The sequence below is a fragment of the Ptychodera flava genome, chromosome 10, assembly GCF_041260155.1.
Source record: "Ptychodera flava strain L36383 chromosome 10, AS_Pfla_20210202, whole genome shotgun sequence".
NCBI classification, from domain to species: domain Eukaryota; kingdom Metazoa; phylum Hemichordata; class Enteropneusta; family Ptychoderidae; genus Ptychodera; species Ptychodera flava.
In genome coordinates, this window is record NC_091937.1 from 3,088,836 (window position 1) to 3,107,863 (window position 19,028).

The 19,028-nt window shown below is 37.0% G+C and overlaps 1 protein-coding gene across 1 annotated transcript; it reads right to left on the reverse strand.

The window, feature by feature from the left end:
• Window positions 1-396: 396 nt before the first annotated feature.
• On the reverse strand, window positions 397-17,738 carry LOC139141755 (eukaryotic translation initiation factor 2 subunit 3, Y-linked). The gene is made up of 12 exons (XM_070711393.1): window positions 17,621-17,738; window positions 12,932-12,995; window positions 12,424-12,551; window positions 11,784-11,905; window positions 6,921-7,015; window positions 6,449-6,607; window positions 5,819-5,953; window positions 4,933-5,027; window positions 4,390-4,534; window positions 3,792-3,961; window positions 3,181-3,353; window positions 397-2,833 (listed from the first exon to the last, which is right to left on the reverse strand). The coding sequence occupies exons 1-12, from the start codon at window positions 17,681-17,683 to the stop codon at window positions 2,752-2,754; spliced, it is 1,431 nt and encodes a 476-aa protein (XP_070567494.1). The 5' UTR covers window positions 17,684-17,738; the 3' UTR covers window positions 397-2,751.
• Between the last annotated feature and the right edge of the window lie 1,290 nt (window positions 17,739-19,028).

Below are 19,028 nucleotides of genomic sequence, written 5' to 3' on the forward strand. Positions count from 1 at the left end.
TCATCAAATTTGCAGTTGCAAATGTTTACCAGTAATAAAATTCATATCCTGCTCTTTGTGGACTTGCTCATTAACTAAGCCAACTGAAGAAATTCACTAAACTCCCAACTTGCCTCTGCAAGACTGTCATATTGGTATTCCCAAGATGCATTTCAGCTGGCGAAGTGTGCCCTTGACCATCGTTATCAAAACTCTTGGAGACTTCTGAACACCCTGGTTGGTACAGGCCTTAAACATTTGGTGTAGCACGGCCATTCTGTGTCAGATTTACATTTTGAGCAGCAATAGGCTACAGGTGACAATGACTATAAAGTCTCCAAGAGTATCAGACGCTGTGCATGTATTCATCTTTACACTGATCACTACCATGACATAGCCCACACACATGCTGGTAAGTATTGTCTAAATGAGATTTTATTGGTCAATTCAAGTATAATCTGGATAGTTCCACATCACTGTCAGTATATTGAACTTTCCAAACAATCAATCAGAAATAAGTATGGTGAAACGGTGAGGTACACAGAAAAGAACTTCAGACCTCTCTGAAGAAATACCAACTTCAGAATACAGAAGAAAATAATGCAGTGTAATATACTCTAAAACCCCCTATCATGACAGAATTCTTCTTGAGTCTTAAAGATATGGTACTGCTCCAATAAGTATTAGATATACTGGTACTCAAAAAGTCCTATACAAAAGCTTTTGAATACAACCAGTGTTTTGTGTGATTTTGTTCAAACCCTAATCCAAAAAGTCATGAAACTGTAAGATTGCACATTGATGGCTGTTGTCCCTTTGGAAACAAAAACTGGAAGTTGTTAGCCATATTTTGGGCCAACTTGCAGCGTTTGCGAAGCTGTTACCCAATCGGTTGGTAGAATCTTACTGTTAAAATTGAATAATACAAATGAACTCCCTAGGTTGCTGTGAATAGTGACAATGAACCAATCAGATATAACCTTGTAAACACATTGCAAGTCAGCCGCATATTTCAGTTTAAGGTAATATTCAGCTTTTCACAGAAAACAAGAGTCTAGTCAGTCGTAAAGCAGCAGTTAGACATAATTATCGTTAATGTAGCACTTCTGCATCTTCACGACAGTGGAAGCAAGATCATAAAAATTGCCTGCTAAAATTAAGTATCTCTGACAAAAATTACCAACAAATACATTAATCAACTGTCATGTCTTTGTATGTGTTATCAGAAGGCTCTGTAACATTCAATTTCAATATTAATGCAAAAAAATTGCAAGGTTTGCAATAATGTCAGTGAAAATAAAGCCTTGATTTTCCATGTCTTTAGACATTTTTTCCCATGTTATCTCTATAACACCCATATCTTACCATACATTCAACCTCCAAATTAGAATTTACAAATTTCTAGAAAATACATTCATTTTGTTTAAAATATCTTCTTGTCTAGTGGGACATGAACAAAGCTGCCCCTCACCTCTGTAGTTCTCACTTTACTAGGCATTGCTACTAAAGCTGTTCTTTTAGAACACAGCAGTCAGAAGGTATGTGACATTAAGGTATTGTAAAACACATTAACACTACAATTCACTTACCCATTGCTAAACTTCACATGTCTATTGCAACATGATGGATAATAACAACCTGTTTGCCTTCCTGCCTCTGTGGGGTAGGTAAATTTTTGACCATGCAGATGCAATGGACAGGTTGAAATAACTTTCTATAATGTTTGATATGCTGAGATTTGAGATGAGGTATAATGGATGTACATATGCAAGATAGAATTATCAGGGCAGGTATCATTTTATTTAGTGATGTGCTTGGATGTCATCAAACATTATTTTCCTACACTGGTAAGGAAAAACAGCTGGTCCTGTATTAGACTGAAAGATTCGTTGCTCAAGGACGCTCTCTACGCTCTCCTCCTAGAAAAGGGGAGCCTAGTGACGGCTCTTTCAGTCTAGTCCTGCATATTCAGCATTAAGATCATATTCCTCCTCGGAACAGATGCATAACTCAAGTTAGTGCAACTCTTGCTTAATTCACACAGCCCAGTCACGATAGTTCCAGCCATCTAGTTTGATATAAGATGCTTTGTCTAGACCTCATAATAGAGCAGCAAATATACAGACACAAATTTCACAAAAGTTAAGAGATCATGGGAGAACCTTGGCACTGCATCAAACTGCTTTGGAGACAATTATATTCTACACTTTGGTTGCCATCTAAACAAATAAGTGCCCATACAACTGACAATTTCATAGTTCCCTATACTGACCTTACATGGAAGAATAGTTGCAAAATAAAGCATACTTTCAATTTCAATATCTGCCCTAGCTGTGCCATGAATATGTGGCACAAAACATAATAATTACAAAGGTAAAGAAATAAGATATTTTCAAATTATTAGACTTGGCTGATTGAAATCCTCTGAAAGGACCAGTTGAATTCTAGTTATCTTTTGAAATTTTATGTTCAAAAAATTTCTGTCATAGAAGGACATACACAATGAAAACTATCTTCACCAAGTGAAGCTTCAATACTGATTATTCTATTATCCCTATGAATCTCTGCTTATGAGCAAGTCCTATTTGTTTTCATCCCTATGAATCTCTGCTTATGAGCAAGTCCTATTGTTTTCAATGGTAAGATGGATTAAAGTGCAAAATTGAAGGGTGAAAACTTAAGGATTGAAAATAAAATACAAAAATAAGAGATGGGCAGGAGAGAGAGAAGTTCACAGTATTCTTCCAAATTTACTGACTGCAGTGAATAGATTCAATTCTTCTCTGTATCATCATCATCTGGATTTGTTGGTTTCACTGTTACACCTCTCCGAATCTGACCCCATCCAATCAATCTAGTAGAAAAAACAAATATCAAAAGTCATTAAAGGGAGATGCCAAATCAATTGAAAATGTACATTCATACTTCTTTTTGAAAACATTCTGAAACAATGCAATTGATGTCTTTATTTTACTCTGACAGGCATGTGCAATGCCAAACGTAGACAAACTCAGGAATTCCTAATTTGTTTCACATCAATATGTGAGCGTTCCTCTGACCTTAGCACAATTTTACACATGAACCCAGCCATGTGAATAGAAAGCATCTTTATCTGTAAACTTCCATAGGAATGTATTCAAGAAGACCAACACCACTAAAGCTACAAGACACTGTGTCATGATAGATAGTTGTTTGACATACCTCCAATGTTTTTCTACTCTTCTACTGAGGGCAATTTTTTCACCAATTTCTGTACATACAGGGTTTGTCAGCATTATCTTGGCCAAATCAGCCTTGACAGCAGACACTCTGCCACCAGTTGACAGAGAGCCAATGTTTACCATCAACACTTCATTCTTAGCAAGTTTTTGGACCTGTATGTGAAATATTTGCGCGTAAGGGTGTTAACACATCATTCTAAAGTTTAATTCAAATTTTCAAGCTGACAAAATGAAATTTGTCGAATATTTTGTGATTGAAGGCATTTCTTCAGTAACATGTAATTGGTCATGCAACCAATGTTTCAACTCAAGAATGAAAAGGAAACAATGTGTTCTACAGACTCAGTATACCAAAGAGATCATATATCGTGATAAAAACAAATCCATGTGTACAAATGCCAAAGGAAATACACGTATTTCTATGCATGTACATGCACATGGTTTTGTTTGTATTCACGTTCCATTAACCTATACTGACATCACACAGTAACAAAGCCACAAGAGCAATCTAAAGCAAACATTTTGAGCGTGGAAATATCTTATTTTCAAATTGATATAAACTGTTCCTACACAGAAAGAGCTGTAAATTACCTTGGCTCCTTTCTTGTCTCCTTCTGTTCGAACACCAAGTAACCGACGAAGCAAGAAGTATGAAATTTCTAACTCTGTGTAGATGTCAGGTAGTGCCCCAACAGATCCTAAAACCTGACCAACCATTCTGTCAGCACGACACAGGGTTGGATCAATCTTTGTACCAACACCTGTTGTACAAGAAAATTTGGACATTAGAGACTGAAGTAAAACTAAGAAAGTAAATATTTGCATTAAAATCTGAGTACATGTAGGATATCAGGTAGAGTCAGTGGAAATCATTAAGTTTATGGAGGTTTATGGAGGTTTTAGCAAATAAAATACTTAAATTCCTGTATGTTTTTTGGTCTCTCTAAAAAGTCAAGTCTGTCATCTACATTATATGAGACATATTTAGTATGTTGTTCAAAATATCTCTTATGGGTTTTAATCAGCTTGATCAAAATGTGCAAGCTTGGGCGAAAAGGATTAATGGTGGTAAGCAGTTGTCACTAGAAGAATGAGACAAAAGAAACCTCAAAGACACAGACACAGAACAAACAGCAAAAATAGATTGAAAAGTCGTTGCTACAATGCTTTGGATACAAAATGAGCATACCAATAAGTCCACCAGGTACAGCATACTGTAAATCATTTTGTTCTGCATACAGTGATACAATCTTTGAAAAGATTGGTCGACACATCAACTTGCCATCTTGGTCTTTTGATACAATCCCCGGCCTAACTTCTACTTCTTGTCCCACCTGAAATATTAATACGGTAAACATTTCCTTTTAGATCATGTTTTGATCAAAAATACAATTTAGCTTATCAAAGAACATTCCACTTCATTAAGGTAAATTTCTGATTATGAAATGAATATATAGAAATCTAGAGTTCACACATCACATTTCACTAACACACTGAAGTCACAAACAGAAACTGACGAAGAATTTTTGTCCTGTGTCTACGCTGTTTCTAACACTGCTTGTTTGAGTCCAGTCAAGTCATTACATACATAACCTTCCATTGAAAGTCAAAACTTGCATCTCCTATAGCAGTTCTTATTATAATTATCTACACCCTGGTACACCATGTGAACGTAAAAGAAATTTTAGGATGTACACATCTTTTAAAAATCCTCCTCTAAAAACAAACTTACCTTCAGAACACCTCTGAGGATACTGCCACCGGCAACACCGCCTTTGAGATCATCTACTTCACAGCCTGGTTTATTCACATCAAAAGACCTGATAACTGCACAACAGAAAACAATACTTTAGTCTTCACAAAGAATTTACTTTTGATCATGATTGCTGTACTCCAATTTCAACTCTCTGTCAAAATACTGAAATAATGCTCACAGGTGGTGAACGATAGAAAATACTTGGAAGTCAGACAAAATATAGAAAAACAGAATGGAAGTACGTACAACTCTATATAATGGTACATAGACAACAACAAAGCTTCTAAATGGTTCTACTCCAGAATTCAAAAGGACACACAGTGCTCTACACTCTCAGTACACTCAAGATATCACTAATGTCGGTACAAACCAACCCATTACCAACGTGTTAAAATAAATATAGAAATATAATTGTGTTGTACAATTGTATTTCTGTGAGTGTATGAGCACAGCTTTTTGTTTGTTCCACGGTCCATTTGAATTCTGGGACCAGAGTGTAACTCTCCATTACAACAATACATAATCTGGCACACATTCCTTAGAAATTAACTCTCTTCTCCCAAAAAGATATAGTTTGCAGTTATCAGATTGAATTTAGTCGGAAATATTAAAGAATTTTTGATAGACTTGCAAATCAAACAATATTCAACAAATTCAATTTGACTTGGTATGAAATCCATTTCATTGCCATCAATGGCATGCATTGGATGTTTATTTTTGAAATATAAACATTACACTTAATATGAGAGTTTCTAACTTGAATTTGAAGATGTCATTAGCTCTAGAGAGATATTACACAAAATCGAACTGCTAAAAACATATCTTCGAAACTAGAGAGCAGTATTGGTAGTTGGTCTTTTACCTATAAGTCTTGGTGCTGAGGTGAAATCACGTATTGGTTTGGGAATTTTTTTGATGATATATTCACAGATGACCTCAATGTTGTATTTTAACTGTGCTGAAATTGGTACAACGGGAGCACCTTCTGCTATTGTACCTATGATAGAAAACACAAAGAATTTTGTTCAGTTTGAGAGTTGATCAACATTTTGAAGATCCAAGACCGTGCTGAAGGCCTTGGAACCAGAAAATGACATCTTGAATAACAAAATGGTTTACAGAAGTAATCTGTCACTTCACAATATATCAATAGATTATAACAACATCATTTACTTCAATGGAAACAACTTTTGGTGATAACTGATAACGAATATGAATATAGAAATCATTAGAATATTACATTTTCACTATTTACAATTTGTTGAGAGATAAAGCTAACAAAAACCTGCCCCTTTAAGTATCTTAACACATTTCTCAACAAATCTTTGTACACAACAAGAAGTCAAAATTGATGAGATTCCTCGATCCAAATACCATATGTTACGCACTATGAAGAATTCATTCTAAAATTGCTTGGATAAAATATTTGGTACAATCTTGTATTCCTTGAGAGGAAAACAGAAAGAAAAGCTCAGAGTGAGGTGGTACTAACCCTGGACAAATCTTAAAATCTGTTCATATTGCTCCTTGGCTTGTGTCTCTTTCACTAAATCAATTTTATTTTGAAGAATTAAGATGTGTTTTAATTTCATAATTTCAATGGCCGCAAGATGTTCTGAAGTCTGGGGCTGTGGACACGACTCGTTTCCAGCTGTAAAAATACAAAGCATTAATATAGATGTTAGTGTGATTTGCAGTCACAGGATACATGTAGAGCTAAACTAGCTCCTTGTCATTTAAATGTCACTGCAATGAAATACACCAAATGTGAAATAACCATGCTGTTAATCAACAGCTTTCATTGTAAACTTTAACCTGACAATTGCTATCTATTTCAATGCATACGCGACAGTTTTTGGGTACATTTTACCATTTCTTCTCACAGAAATATTTCCAAGATAAAAAATATCCCACAAGAAATCACAAACCATGCACCTTCAATGTCTGGCAGTGTGTGGACTTACCTATGAGTAATAAGGCAGCATCCATAACTGCTGCACCGTTTAACATTGTTGCCATCAAAATATCGTGGCCAGGACAATCTACAAATGATACATGTCTGAAAAGGAAGACACACTATGTCAGGATTGGAGTATAATTTCACTGCAAAGAGATATGCATATTACAAATTAGTTCATACACATTTTGAGGTAAAGTGACTAATCATGATAGTGTATTTACCTCTAGATTGTACCCATTTACATATTGCACTAATTTTAAAATATATTTCTCTTTGCATTCTTGTTTTCTGAAAATAATTGGGACTGAAAAATAGCATCAAGGACACTGAAGCTCCTCAAGTGTGCAGCCAGTTGAAGTAGTTGGTTGTTGGTAAGCAGTAATTGACTTGGAGGCATGGGGTTGGGATACGGGATACACAAGATTTGTGTTAGATACATTTAATTGTATATACGGTATGATTCGGCTCATTAATAGTCGCACCAGCGGCTTACTGACTACGCATGCGCTTATTCATAATATACTATGCGAGTAACCGGAAGTGTACCCTTCTTTCGTGGGCGCCGCCATGTTTTTGTTGTTTTTTGAGTACTCGTAAATAAACAAATACGAAACAAATTACTATTATATAACATGCCTTTAATAAAATATACCTCTTTTATTAGCCAGTAAATGTTATTATGCACCTTGTCGCTGATACAAAATATCGTTAATATAGATAAAGGGAGAAAACTGTCGTGCATATGAACGGGGGCATACGCAAAGAATGCTGGGATTGAATTATAGAAGAGCGCCCCCTGTGTCAATAATTAGATTCAAAAATTGCCAGTTTTTAGACGGAACGCTATAGTTTTCAGCTTGCAAGTGAAGGTGGGCAGTGCGGTTACCATTGCAATGATAATGATTGCATAATACGTCCCTTGTTTAACGCAATAGGCTGTTATCATTGTAAAAATTGCCAATTTTTGTCCAAAATTTTTACACGCTACAGAAAATCTATACCTGCCCTGCTGCAGGGTTTGACGTCGTGTACGTACGTGAACTGCTTTCATCAGAGGGAAACTGGGCATAGTTGTCATATAAACGTTTATGAAGTAACAATTACAGTTTATCATAAATCAATACAAATAACATTGCCAATCTTAACCCCTGGCGCGACACCAAGGGCTGAGCCCTATATAATATTATACGTTGCATACACTGACACCAATCTGTCCTGATGGAGTACATGGCGGTTTATTATCAGGCGACTAGTAAAGTGAGTAAGCGCCATTTGCTGCATTGGAATGCAGGTGAGCCCCGTAATTTCTCTGTCAGCACTCTAGTGAAAATTGCTTCACTGTGTTTTTCAACATTTACATTTGTAGTATACAAGTGAATTGCATTTTCACATTGATCAGCCCTTTGCTGAAGTAGGTTTATATCTTCTTGTGTATATTGGTCAACTCTGAGACAATTAAGTAATTCTGCAAAATGTTTATCATCTTTCTGTCGCATAATATCTGTCAGTTCATGCACTGTAAAGTACTCTTTCCAGAGGTTTATTGATAAAGGGCCATATCCCTGGTATAGATCTTTAAAAATCCATCCATCCATGACAGGTTTGAGTTGCAACATATCACCTACAGAGACTATTGACACACCACCAAATATCTGTTTATTTCCTTTGATTTCTTGAAGACGGAGATTAATAAAATTTAATAAACTGTTACCAACCATGCTAAGCTCATCAATGATGATAACTGATAAATTCATTTATAACACACCACATGCTCATTCCGTGTCACGATTCGCCAGAATACGTCACGTGACGAGAAAATAGATACGTCTAGTCCCCATCGGATCGACAAAAGTGACGTCAGAGGGTATTTTTTGAAAAGCTATTTCCCTAGGGAAATAGATCTGACCAAATTTCGAAAAGTGTCCGGTCACGTGACCGTAGTGTTGTCTGCAGCTTTGCAACAATGGCAGGTGACAAGAACGTGATGTGCATCCGGGATAGGTGACGACACATTCTCTGAAACAGATTTTCCAACATTTTCCTACATTCCAACAGCATAGGAACTTGAACAGCTCATCGACGGCAAAGATTAAAGTGCAACTAAGGATGTCGCTAGGTATGCTTAGAATATTATTTGAAAGATACCACGTACGTCATACAACTGAAACCGCTGTGGAAACATTGCCCAATAAACTTGTCACAATGGATTGTTGTGGTGCAAAATATCAAAACACATTAAAAACTATATAACAATACAACATGAGCATGTGGTGTGTTATAAAACACCTATAGCCTGGTCTTTATTTGGGCTGTAGCGCTTGTCTATTACCCCTCGTGGCTGTGTGTTACCAGAAACACATCGCAATAGCGATGTGTTTCTGGTAACACACGGCCCCTCGGGGTAATAGACGGGCGCTATAGCCCTCATGACCAGGCAATAGGTGTTTAATATTTTGTTTGTAGAGTGTTTAATTTGTCAGTGTGTTATAGTTTATAACGAAAACCTTGACTTGCTGTTTTTTTAAAGCAGAATATAATAAAGCTGAAAAGCAGTGATGACCGGGTTTGGAGACATCTCGGTGCACAGGGGCAATAGAGAAATAAATATGCAAAAAAGATGAAAGGCTACAGTAGTATTTGTGAAATCGAGGACATAGGTCATCGAGGTTATGTGACATTTTGTCAAAAAAATTGTATCCCATAGTTATCCCTATATACCAAAAATCAGACCTCTAGCTCTATTGGCTTGCCCAGAATTAGAGATATGTGCATAATTAATGAGGTACAGGTTGTGGCGTCATAAGGTCTCCCATCATACCAAATATGAAGGGTGTAGCACTTGTGGTTACTGAGTTATGGCCATATATGTATATTTGGGGTCAAAGGTCATCCAGGTCACATAATATTTTGTCAAAAAAATTGTATCTCATAGTTATCCCTATATACCCAAAATCAGACCTCCAGCTCTATTGGTTTGCCCAGAATTAGATATGTGCATAATTAATGAGGTACAGGTTGTGGCGTCATAAGGTCTCCCATCATACCAAATATGAAGGGTGTAGCCCTTGTGGTTACTGAGTTATCGAGAAATACGTATATTTGACGTCAAAGGTCATCAAGGTCATGTGACGTCTCAAAAAATTGTATCCCATAGTTATCCAAACATACCAAGAATCAGACCTCTAGCTCTATTATTAAGCCCAGAATTAGGTATGTGCATAATTATTGAGGTACAGGAAGTGGCTGGTCATGTGATATTTTGTCGAAAATCTTTGCTCCCATAGTTATCCCTTTGTACCAAAAGCACATTGAAGCATAGGGTCCTCAATCTCCGATGATGATGATGATGATGATGATAATGATGATTAAATATTTAAAAATGAAGAAAAATAAAAATATATTTGGACTCAGTAAATTTGTTGTTGTTGTTATTGTTGTTGTTGTTGTTATTTAATCATCATCATCATCATCGGAGATTGAGGACCTATGATTGAAGTTGACAGCCAGTTACAGTGAAATTCCATATAGCTGCAGAACTTCATTAACCAGGGTGTTGTTTTAATCGATGTGTATCAGCAATTTTTACAGTATTAACACACTGGGCTTCATGTGGTCTTGTTTACATCTTTAATCAGCTACATGCTCTCAGTTACACAACACTTCAGGGCCACTCCACGCATGTCAGACAGAGAAACATAAACAAATCACCACACTTTGCAATGTCATGTATCTTAAACTTTCTTTTTTATTGATGATGAACAAGTGAGCGTGAAAGTTCAGGTAGCTTTGGGAATTGACCAGCTAGACCAGCATCATATAAACCTTACATGTTCAAAATATATTTGTGAATGTATTTGTAGAGTTCCTGATTGGACTCAATGGTGCAAAAACCTTTTCAACATAGCGATTCTAATTACATAAACGTAAAAAAGAAATACTGTTTGTTACAAGGCATCCTTTTCACTGAAACACTTGCAAACATGATTATGATGTGTTCTATTACTTGTAGCTCATTTCCTTTATATCATTTAGATAAATTGTTTCACTATTATTTCTATTTTTAGCTTTAAGGTATTTTTAAAGTTGTAACAGCACTAGTATGTTCTCTTTTGTTTTGTTTTTGAGGTATACTGTGATGAGAATGTTCCCTCACAGTATTTCATCATTCTATTTATTTGTAAGAGCTAGGATTGCAATGATTAGACCGTTGTTAGCAACAGAAAACTTATCATTGTATCCAATCAGGAATTCCCAAATTGTTTAACATGTAGATTCACTGAGACTGGACAAGCGAAAATTTCAAAACCTTCCTGAACCTTCACACTCACTTGTTCATCGGGAATAAAAAAGAAACATACATAACATTGCAAAGTGTGGTGATTTGTTTATGTTTCTCTGTCTGGCGTTCAGTGGAGTGGCCCTGGTGTGATGTGTAACTGAGAGGTGTAGCTGATTACAGATGTAGACAAGACCACATCAAACCCTGCTGTGTTAATGTCCTAAAAATCGCTGATACACATCGATTGAAACAACACTTTGGCTAATGAAGTTTTGCAGCTTGATCAAATTTCACTGTAATTGGCCCAAACATGAACCAGTTTATCACATGATACATGGACACACAGACGGAAGTTAATTGGCCAAATCTTGACGGAAGGAAGAAAAAGTTGACGCCACCATACTGGTTTGACAGAAGGAAGTAAAAGTTGATGCCGCCATACTGGTTTTCAATTCTAATAGCTCCTCAGTATATAAAACTGAGGAGCTAATAATATACATTTTGCAGAAAGAGCTTTTGCAAAAAAGCCATGCTATCTGCTGTCTGATTTCACCTGAGGTGAGCTGACTAAGTACAATATTGACTGACCTAAGGAGCCTAAATCTTCCACTACAGCCTTGTCTGTCACACGGAAAGGAATCTTCTTTACTACTTCCAGCAGATCGATAGCAATCAGGCCGAGGACAGTTCTTACCATCACACTTGAAAACCTACAAATTAAGACAATAAAAGATGAGTGAGTTGGGCTTCTCCCTGTCATGTCTTCAAAATGTTGTATGGTGTGAGATATTTTATAAGGACTTCCATCACTAAATGATACAGTGATGAATGAACAGAATTGAGAGCTGTTCCCTTACACCACTGCAATTTCTGATTTACGGATTAAACTGAAATGAGGACCAGTTTCTATCTCATCCAGCTATTGTGTCAATATCCTAGTTGCGCTATATTCATCTTTAATAAGATTTCCACTCCCTATCAGTGTATGGGACATATTATAACTTTCCAATGACAATGACTGAAACATTGCAATCTAATACAAAATCTTGACAAAAAGTTTTAGGTGTGACAAGTAATAAATGCTAATGAGTAAGAGCAGAAAAACAGTTTTGTATATGCAGTCTGCTTTCAACATGACAATTTGATATGTGAAAAATGTTCAACTACTGGTAAATAAGCATGATGGTTGTAATTATTGCAATTGTAGTTTAAAGTGATTAGTAAATACCTTTGCATTAGCATATCCTAGTTTGATAGTAATATTTCTTTCAAGTTCATTCTTAAATCTAACAGTCTGTACTCCTGAAATGGCTTTTACAACAGTTGATTTACCATGTGCCACATGGCCGATAGTACCTGAAAAATTGAAAAAGATGATGGGTAAACCTATCAAGAATTTTTCAACATTGCGACTGAGCACTGGGACAACTTGACATGACAAACATACATGTGACATGACATAGGTTGAGTCATTGGTTTCAACAGTCCTGGATTTCAAATGAATTTACGATAACTGGAAAAATATATTTTGTCATGTCACTGTATAACTTGTAAAAGTACACTATATAAAGTTTTACTTGTAGAGGCATGTGTGTTGCAGGAAGTTAAAGCATAAGAAACTCTCTTTTTCTTAACATCGATTTGAAGTATATATGATCAGATATGATTCACACTTTAAATCAATGAAGTTCATTACACAGATTTGTATAAATGAAGCTGAATGAAGTGACACTTACCAATATTTATGGTTGCTTGTCGGCTGATCACTTCTGGCGATAAAGGATCAAGTTTTGAAACATCCTGTGAATAAATTGAAATTAAGTACTCATGAGGATTCCTCATATACTAGTAATTGATTATAATTACAATGTCTTGTATGAATCAAGCCATCTGATTGGCTAAAGCCAGGATTTGTGTTTACAAATAGAGGAATGATGGAATAATGAACAAAACCTGAAAATCTACACTGTAGCATGTGTGGTTGACTGTGATATGATGAAAACTGTTGTCTGCATAATATCTGTTAACTCTTGATAATTATGATATTCTAAACGTTCAACCTGGTTCAACAATTTTAGCCATGGGTAAATTACCAGAAATTTCACACTGAAATAGCTCAACGAAAATAGAGACAGAGTTTATTTAAGCAGTATGGTAATATTGCAATAGCACAACAACATAGAAGATAAGGCCCCTGAACTTGCACACACCTACCTTTCCTAAAATCCCATTTTTAAAACAATACCTGTATCCAACTTTATATTTACCATATTATGATGCTATACACAGTGCTACTACTGTATATTATGATGGCGTTATACACAGTGCCATATTATGATGATGCTATACTGTTTTTCCGCTGCCGCTCATTTTTTTCGCATTTTCAGAAGAAAATCAGATGTTTACAAAAATATTCTATTTTACGAAAGATATTTGACCACTAACCACTATGAAAAAACGTTTGAAGGGAAATGTAAACATTGTTTTTACGCCAAACCTTTCATTTTGCTGAGTTTGTAATGCGAACCTGGCCTGGAAACTTCATGGTTTTACATGCAATAGAACACAACCAAGTCCCTCTACTAAAATGACATCGTCCAAAATCTTCAACCAATCAATGACTCTGTATCTACCATAATTAAGTCTCTGCATTCGTAATGCACAGGTTTTGATGTTGGGACCACTTTTGGCATGAAAGCCGTCTTTTAATTTGGCAATGCATTTGAAAGGTGGACACACAGCAGACGTCACATGGCGCATGGCAGTTATTCAGATACAGAGCAGTGGATACTGCTGGCCATTGACAATGACTAAACTAGTAAGATGTCCGATCTCCGAAACTTTAATAAGGCATTACCGGTGGTAAGCTTTATCAGACAAAGAAAGAGATCGTGTGGCATCGGCTGCCAAGAGCCACAAACTGTGAAATTGCTTGAGACTTCGCAAAAAAGCATGATTACCGTTTTGAACTACGTGAGCTCGGCAAGAGGATGTTGTCCCTGTGCAGCAGATTTGAATGTCATATAGAGCTACTTACGTTTGAAATCAAAGTTGGAAAATAATTTTAAAGATGGTCATACCAGTTCCGTAACTCAAATCTTATTCAGTAACATGATTAGAATATTGACGGCACACAGTTTTAGATATATTCGGGGGTCTAATTTAACTTCGAAAGTCATTTAATTTGTTTTGGGATCGAGTGTTGGTAATGTACAGTATTTATTTTTTATTCGGTCTAACTTCTCTATTTTGACATCCCCATTTATTTTGTTCAGCGAATCAAACCATTATTATTGATTGTGTCTTTTTATTTTATATGAATTATCGTCTTTTTGATGCGTCACTTGTACAATCATTGACAATCTCGCTTCTACTATCCATGGTCCGTCCACCCAGCACAGCACTTTGTACTATGGTGCAACAAACGTCAATGTGTATGACCCAAATAAATATCAAAGCTCACAAAAACCCTCGAATATGATATAAAAAGCACGTTACCGCATCATTTTTGTAAGCAACCGAGGATGAGAAACAAACTTAATTTTTTTTTGCCTTAATACCTGGTATTTAATTGTCATTTAGGGAATATGACTGGACAACATTGCTGCATAAAACAAAATATTTAAAAATGTATGTCTACATTTTACTTTCACTGTCTTACATTTCAGTATTTTCACTGGAAATAAAGATATCTGACTTCACAAGTTCAAACTTATGAACATACTAGTATTATTTGCTCCAGTTGACTGTATCAATTATGATCAATTTAAGAAAAATAGTGAAATTTAGAGTGTACTGGGATGGCCTAATCATCGATGAAAAAGTCTACAGCAATTATTGCACGAGAAAATTTTTCTCAAAATGAGAATTTTTTTAGCACACCATTCTCATTTTTGAGAACAACCTGCTGACCCAGAGGAAACCCAGCTATACAGAGTGTTCTTGGTTATTTGGCAAGGAATATAAGACATGGATCGAAGGATTGGAATTAGCATATTTTGTAGGAAATTATGACTTCACTCCACTTGGTCAAGTATGATAACTAACACCTACAGGTTTTCTATGTGCAATCAATACAGTATGCCATTGCCCTAATAATTACCTAGTACAAAACAATCAATCATATAGAATTTCTAAGGTCTTTTTTTTTTTCTCAGAGAAACTTCAACTACATAACTATTGTAGTAGACAACTCAGCATAAACTGATTCGGTTGTCTGATGAAAGATTTCATCACCCAGTGTTTTTGTTGAGGCAGGTACCCCGTTAAATGTTACCGGCGTTCCCCAGTCATTTTACAAGGGTTCCCCTTGGTATATCAATGCAATCAGATCAGTAGACAGTAGAAATGTTACCAGAGTTCCAAAATCATTTACCAATGTTCCCTAACCTTAGCAAAAACACTGTCACCAGTTGACTAGGTTTAGGTTGGCTGTGATCCAGCTGATGCCCTAACAGTTGGTCTACAGTGTGGTTGACTAGTGATTGAGGGTCAGGAGATTCATATAGTGTTTAACCAAACTTTTTCTTATCCAAATCCTGCATTATGTCTTGAGAGTTGTTTTGTGATTTTTAACCCATCACACATTGCACCACAATCTACTATTCCCAAGCAAATTGAATTGGGGTTTTTCACAAATAGATGGAACTGTTTATTTCGTGAAATGGAAATAGCTTGAATGTAAGATTCAATGCAATATGTGCAATCAGTTCATTGTATTATGATTGTATGATCGTAACAGTAATGTAATTGGTCAACGTGATCACTTATCCTTATATCTACTTCCATATGTCTCAGTTTTGTTAAAGAAGACATGAAAAAAAAGGATACTGTGTGTCAATCTGGTTCCAGTGATATCAGATAAGGCATATTCATCGTATACTATTTCACTAGCTGCAAAATTGTAGCGCTACAGTGAGGTGGTCGGTAATTTTTGGTTTTTTGCGACTTCAGTCACCAGTAGCGCTACAATGCCGATGGCCCTGTAGAGGTCACAATAGGCGCATCCCACTGGACGAGGCGTGTTGATGTGAAATGCTACATATTTACTGCATTTGGTCGTACTGATTTTTACTAGACTAAACACTGTACTTCACTAATCTTATTGTTTATGGGGTTCGGAATTTGTTCAAACACAACCATTGGGCTCCGAAAACATTTCTGGGAGTCGCCATTACCAACTTCCGGTAATGGCGGCTCCCAGAAACACGGATGCCCCACACTCAATGTTTATGGAACGTGATCGACGTGTTTGAACAAATTCCGAACCCCAATCTCAATTTTGCAGCTATCTATTTCACCAACAAATTTCCTGACTGTGAACAATCAGTGTTCAATGAAATACTCTGGTGTTACACTCTGGAACCAAATCCCAGAAAGGGTAAGATCTTTGAGATCTAAGTCAAAAATTAAAAGAGACCTGAAACGTCATCTCTTGTTTACTTGACGGGTTTCTTCTCTCTCATGTACATTTTCTAGGACAAAGTTTTATAATTTATGTACTTACATTGACATAGAATTTATTTCAAATATCCAGGATAGGTCACAATGTTCAACATGACGCCCTATGGCAAAATGATAGATTCAGCGATTGTGAATGGTAGGGGGCTGGACTCAATTAGTATGATACTATTTTCTAGTCCCTACCCAAAATATGTTAATCCTTAATGCGTCTGTATTTTTCTTTTCCTTTTCTGTTCTATTGGGAAATAAATTATCCTTATATCCTGATCAAAATATCTTTCTGACTCTTCTGTAGTAGTACGGTAATATTAGTAAACTAATAACCCATAAAAGTACACGTCAGGCTCTATTGTAAAACTTATGAAAATTATTCATTATAATCAGTCTATAGTTTAGTGTCAAAAGTAAAATTGTGACGACTACGACCTGTACGAGATCGGATGCCTTCGTAGTACGACTTACAGTTACACATTTCACCTCTCAAGTAATTTCTGGTGAAAATCTTCACTAAACTTAACTTATAGAATCGAAACAATCTTTACCGACACGCTTTTAATTTTCGTAACGTGAAACAAGCAAAATTGGAAAAATCATTGGACTATACTGCCTTGCCCACAGAAGTGATATAATGACATTTACAGTACTTCAATATGAGCACTAGTATGCAAACTTGTGCATACAATGCTGTATAGCCCTACGAGTATGGCGAGAGTGTCCGGCTTTGGCTACGCCGCCTCGGAGGCGGCGTAGCCAAAGCCGGACACTCTCGCCATACTCGTAGGGCTAAATGCTGTAGTGAGTGTAACACACGTTGCATCATGCTGCCGTTTCAGGAGTCACAGCTGACCGACTGAAAATGGGAAATACCATCAACATACTCGTATTCTCCTGATATATTTTGTAACTCTAACCCAAAGTAACAACTTTTCCGGTAAGCATCTTTCGATATGAGCTATACTTACTAAAGTAGATAGGTCTTGCTTAGCTAAATGCGGCTGACCTGTAGTCACGTTTTCACCCGCCATATTGGATCCTTGCGGAAGGACTGCGCCGCCACAGTGCCAAATATGAAAGTATGATAACGTTTTTTGTTCAATTAACAGAATTATACTAACATTCTCAGTCATAAATACAAAAAAATCACTACCACATATTAATGTAATTGAATTTTCATTAAAAGCTCCTTGATATTGTGATCCAAAGTTTAATAAATGACAAAAATGTACAGTATTGGCCGCTAGTGGAATTCGCATCCGAACACGAACACAAAATGACTGGCCTAGGCTAAGCCTACGAAATATACGTAGAAGAGGTCAGAGCGTGAGGTCAGAGCACAGGCGCTCCATAGTTGGGTCGTCTGCTAAGTAGATCGATTTTCGGATCGATTTATCGATCCCGTAGTCGATATGCCCGCCACTGCAACCTAAATACTCAGTGGCGGGCATATCGACTACGGGATCGATAAATCGATCCGAAAATCGATCTACTTAGCAGACGACCCAGCTAAGGAGCGCCTGTGGGTCAGAGCGTGTCTACGGCTTGAAATAGACGGACGTCACGGGCGCGAGCGTTGGTGTAGCTAGAACAGGCCTGGCGGAGTAGTGTGGTTTTACTTTTGGCGGAGAGGGCCTTCATTAGACTCTCTCACGGCCCCTCGCTGGCAACACAATGTGTGGCTGGTGTAGCATGAGCTCAATGTCGATGCCACTGTCATAGCTCTGCATGGCAGGGCCACAGCCGTATATAAACGCCGGTAAGGCACATCTCTGCCATGCAGAGCTATCACTGTCAGAGCCTGGCTTCCCAAGTGTGCTGAGCTAGGCCATAGTACGTAGCCACCGATTTGATGGACCTTGAGGATGTCAAAGCCTCCACATGCCCTTTCTCGGAATCTTTATCGTAATGTATAATCCCATACATTTTCTTTTCTCGCCAACTTCCTCGGTCATGTTGTCTGCTCTACTCCCTTGCCCCATTTTTACCGCTGGCTGCGCTGGGCAGGAACCAGACTGAGCTCTGAGAGGCTGGCTCTGAGGTCTTTCTGAGACAAATGGTCGCTCGGTATTGTGTATTTTTTTGCATTGCGTTTTTGGGACGACTGAAGATTAGTGGACACACCTTTGGTTGGGAACTAATAGAACTTTTTCAGCGATTTCGAAGCTGTTATCCTATTGGTTGGCTGAATCTTACCAATATAACTAGAACAATACAAATAAACTCCCTAAGTTGCTGTGAATAGTGACAATCGACCAATCAGATATAACCTTGCAAACACGCTGCGAGTCAGCCGAACTTTTCTTAGGGGGCTCTATATGATAAGTGATGGACGAGTGACTTCCAAGGTTACTATGGTAACAATCCAAACACAAT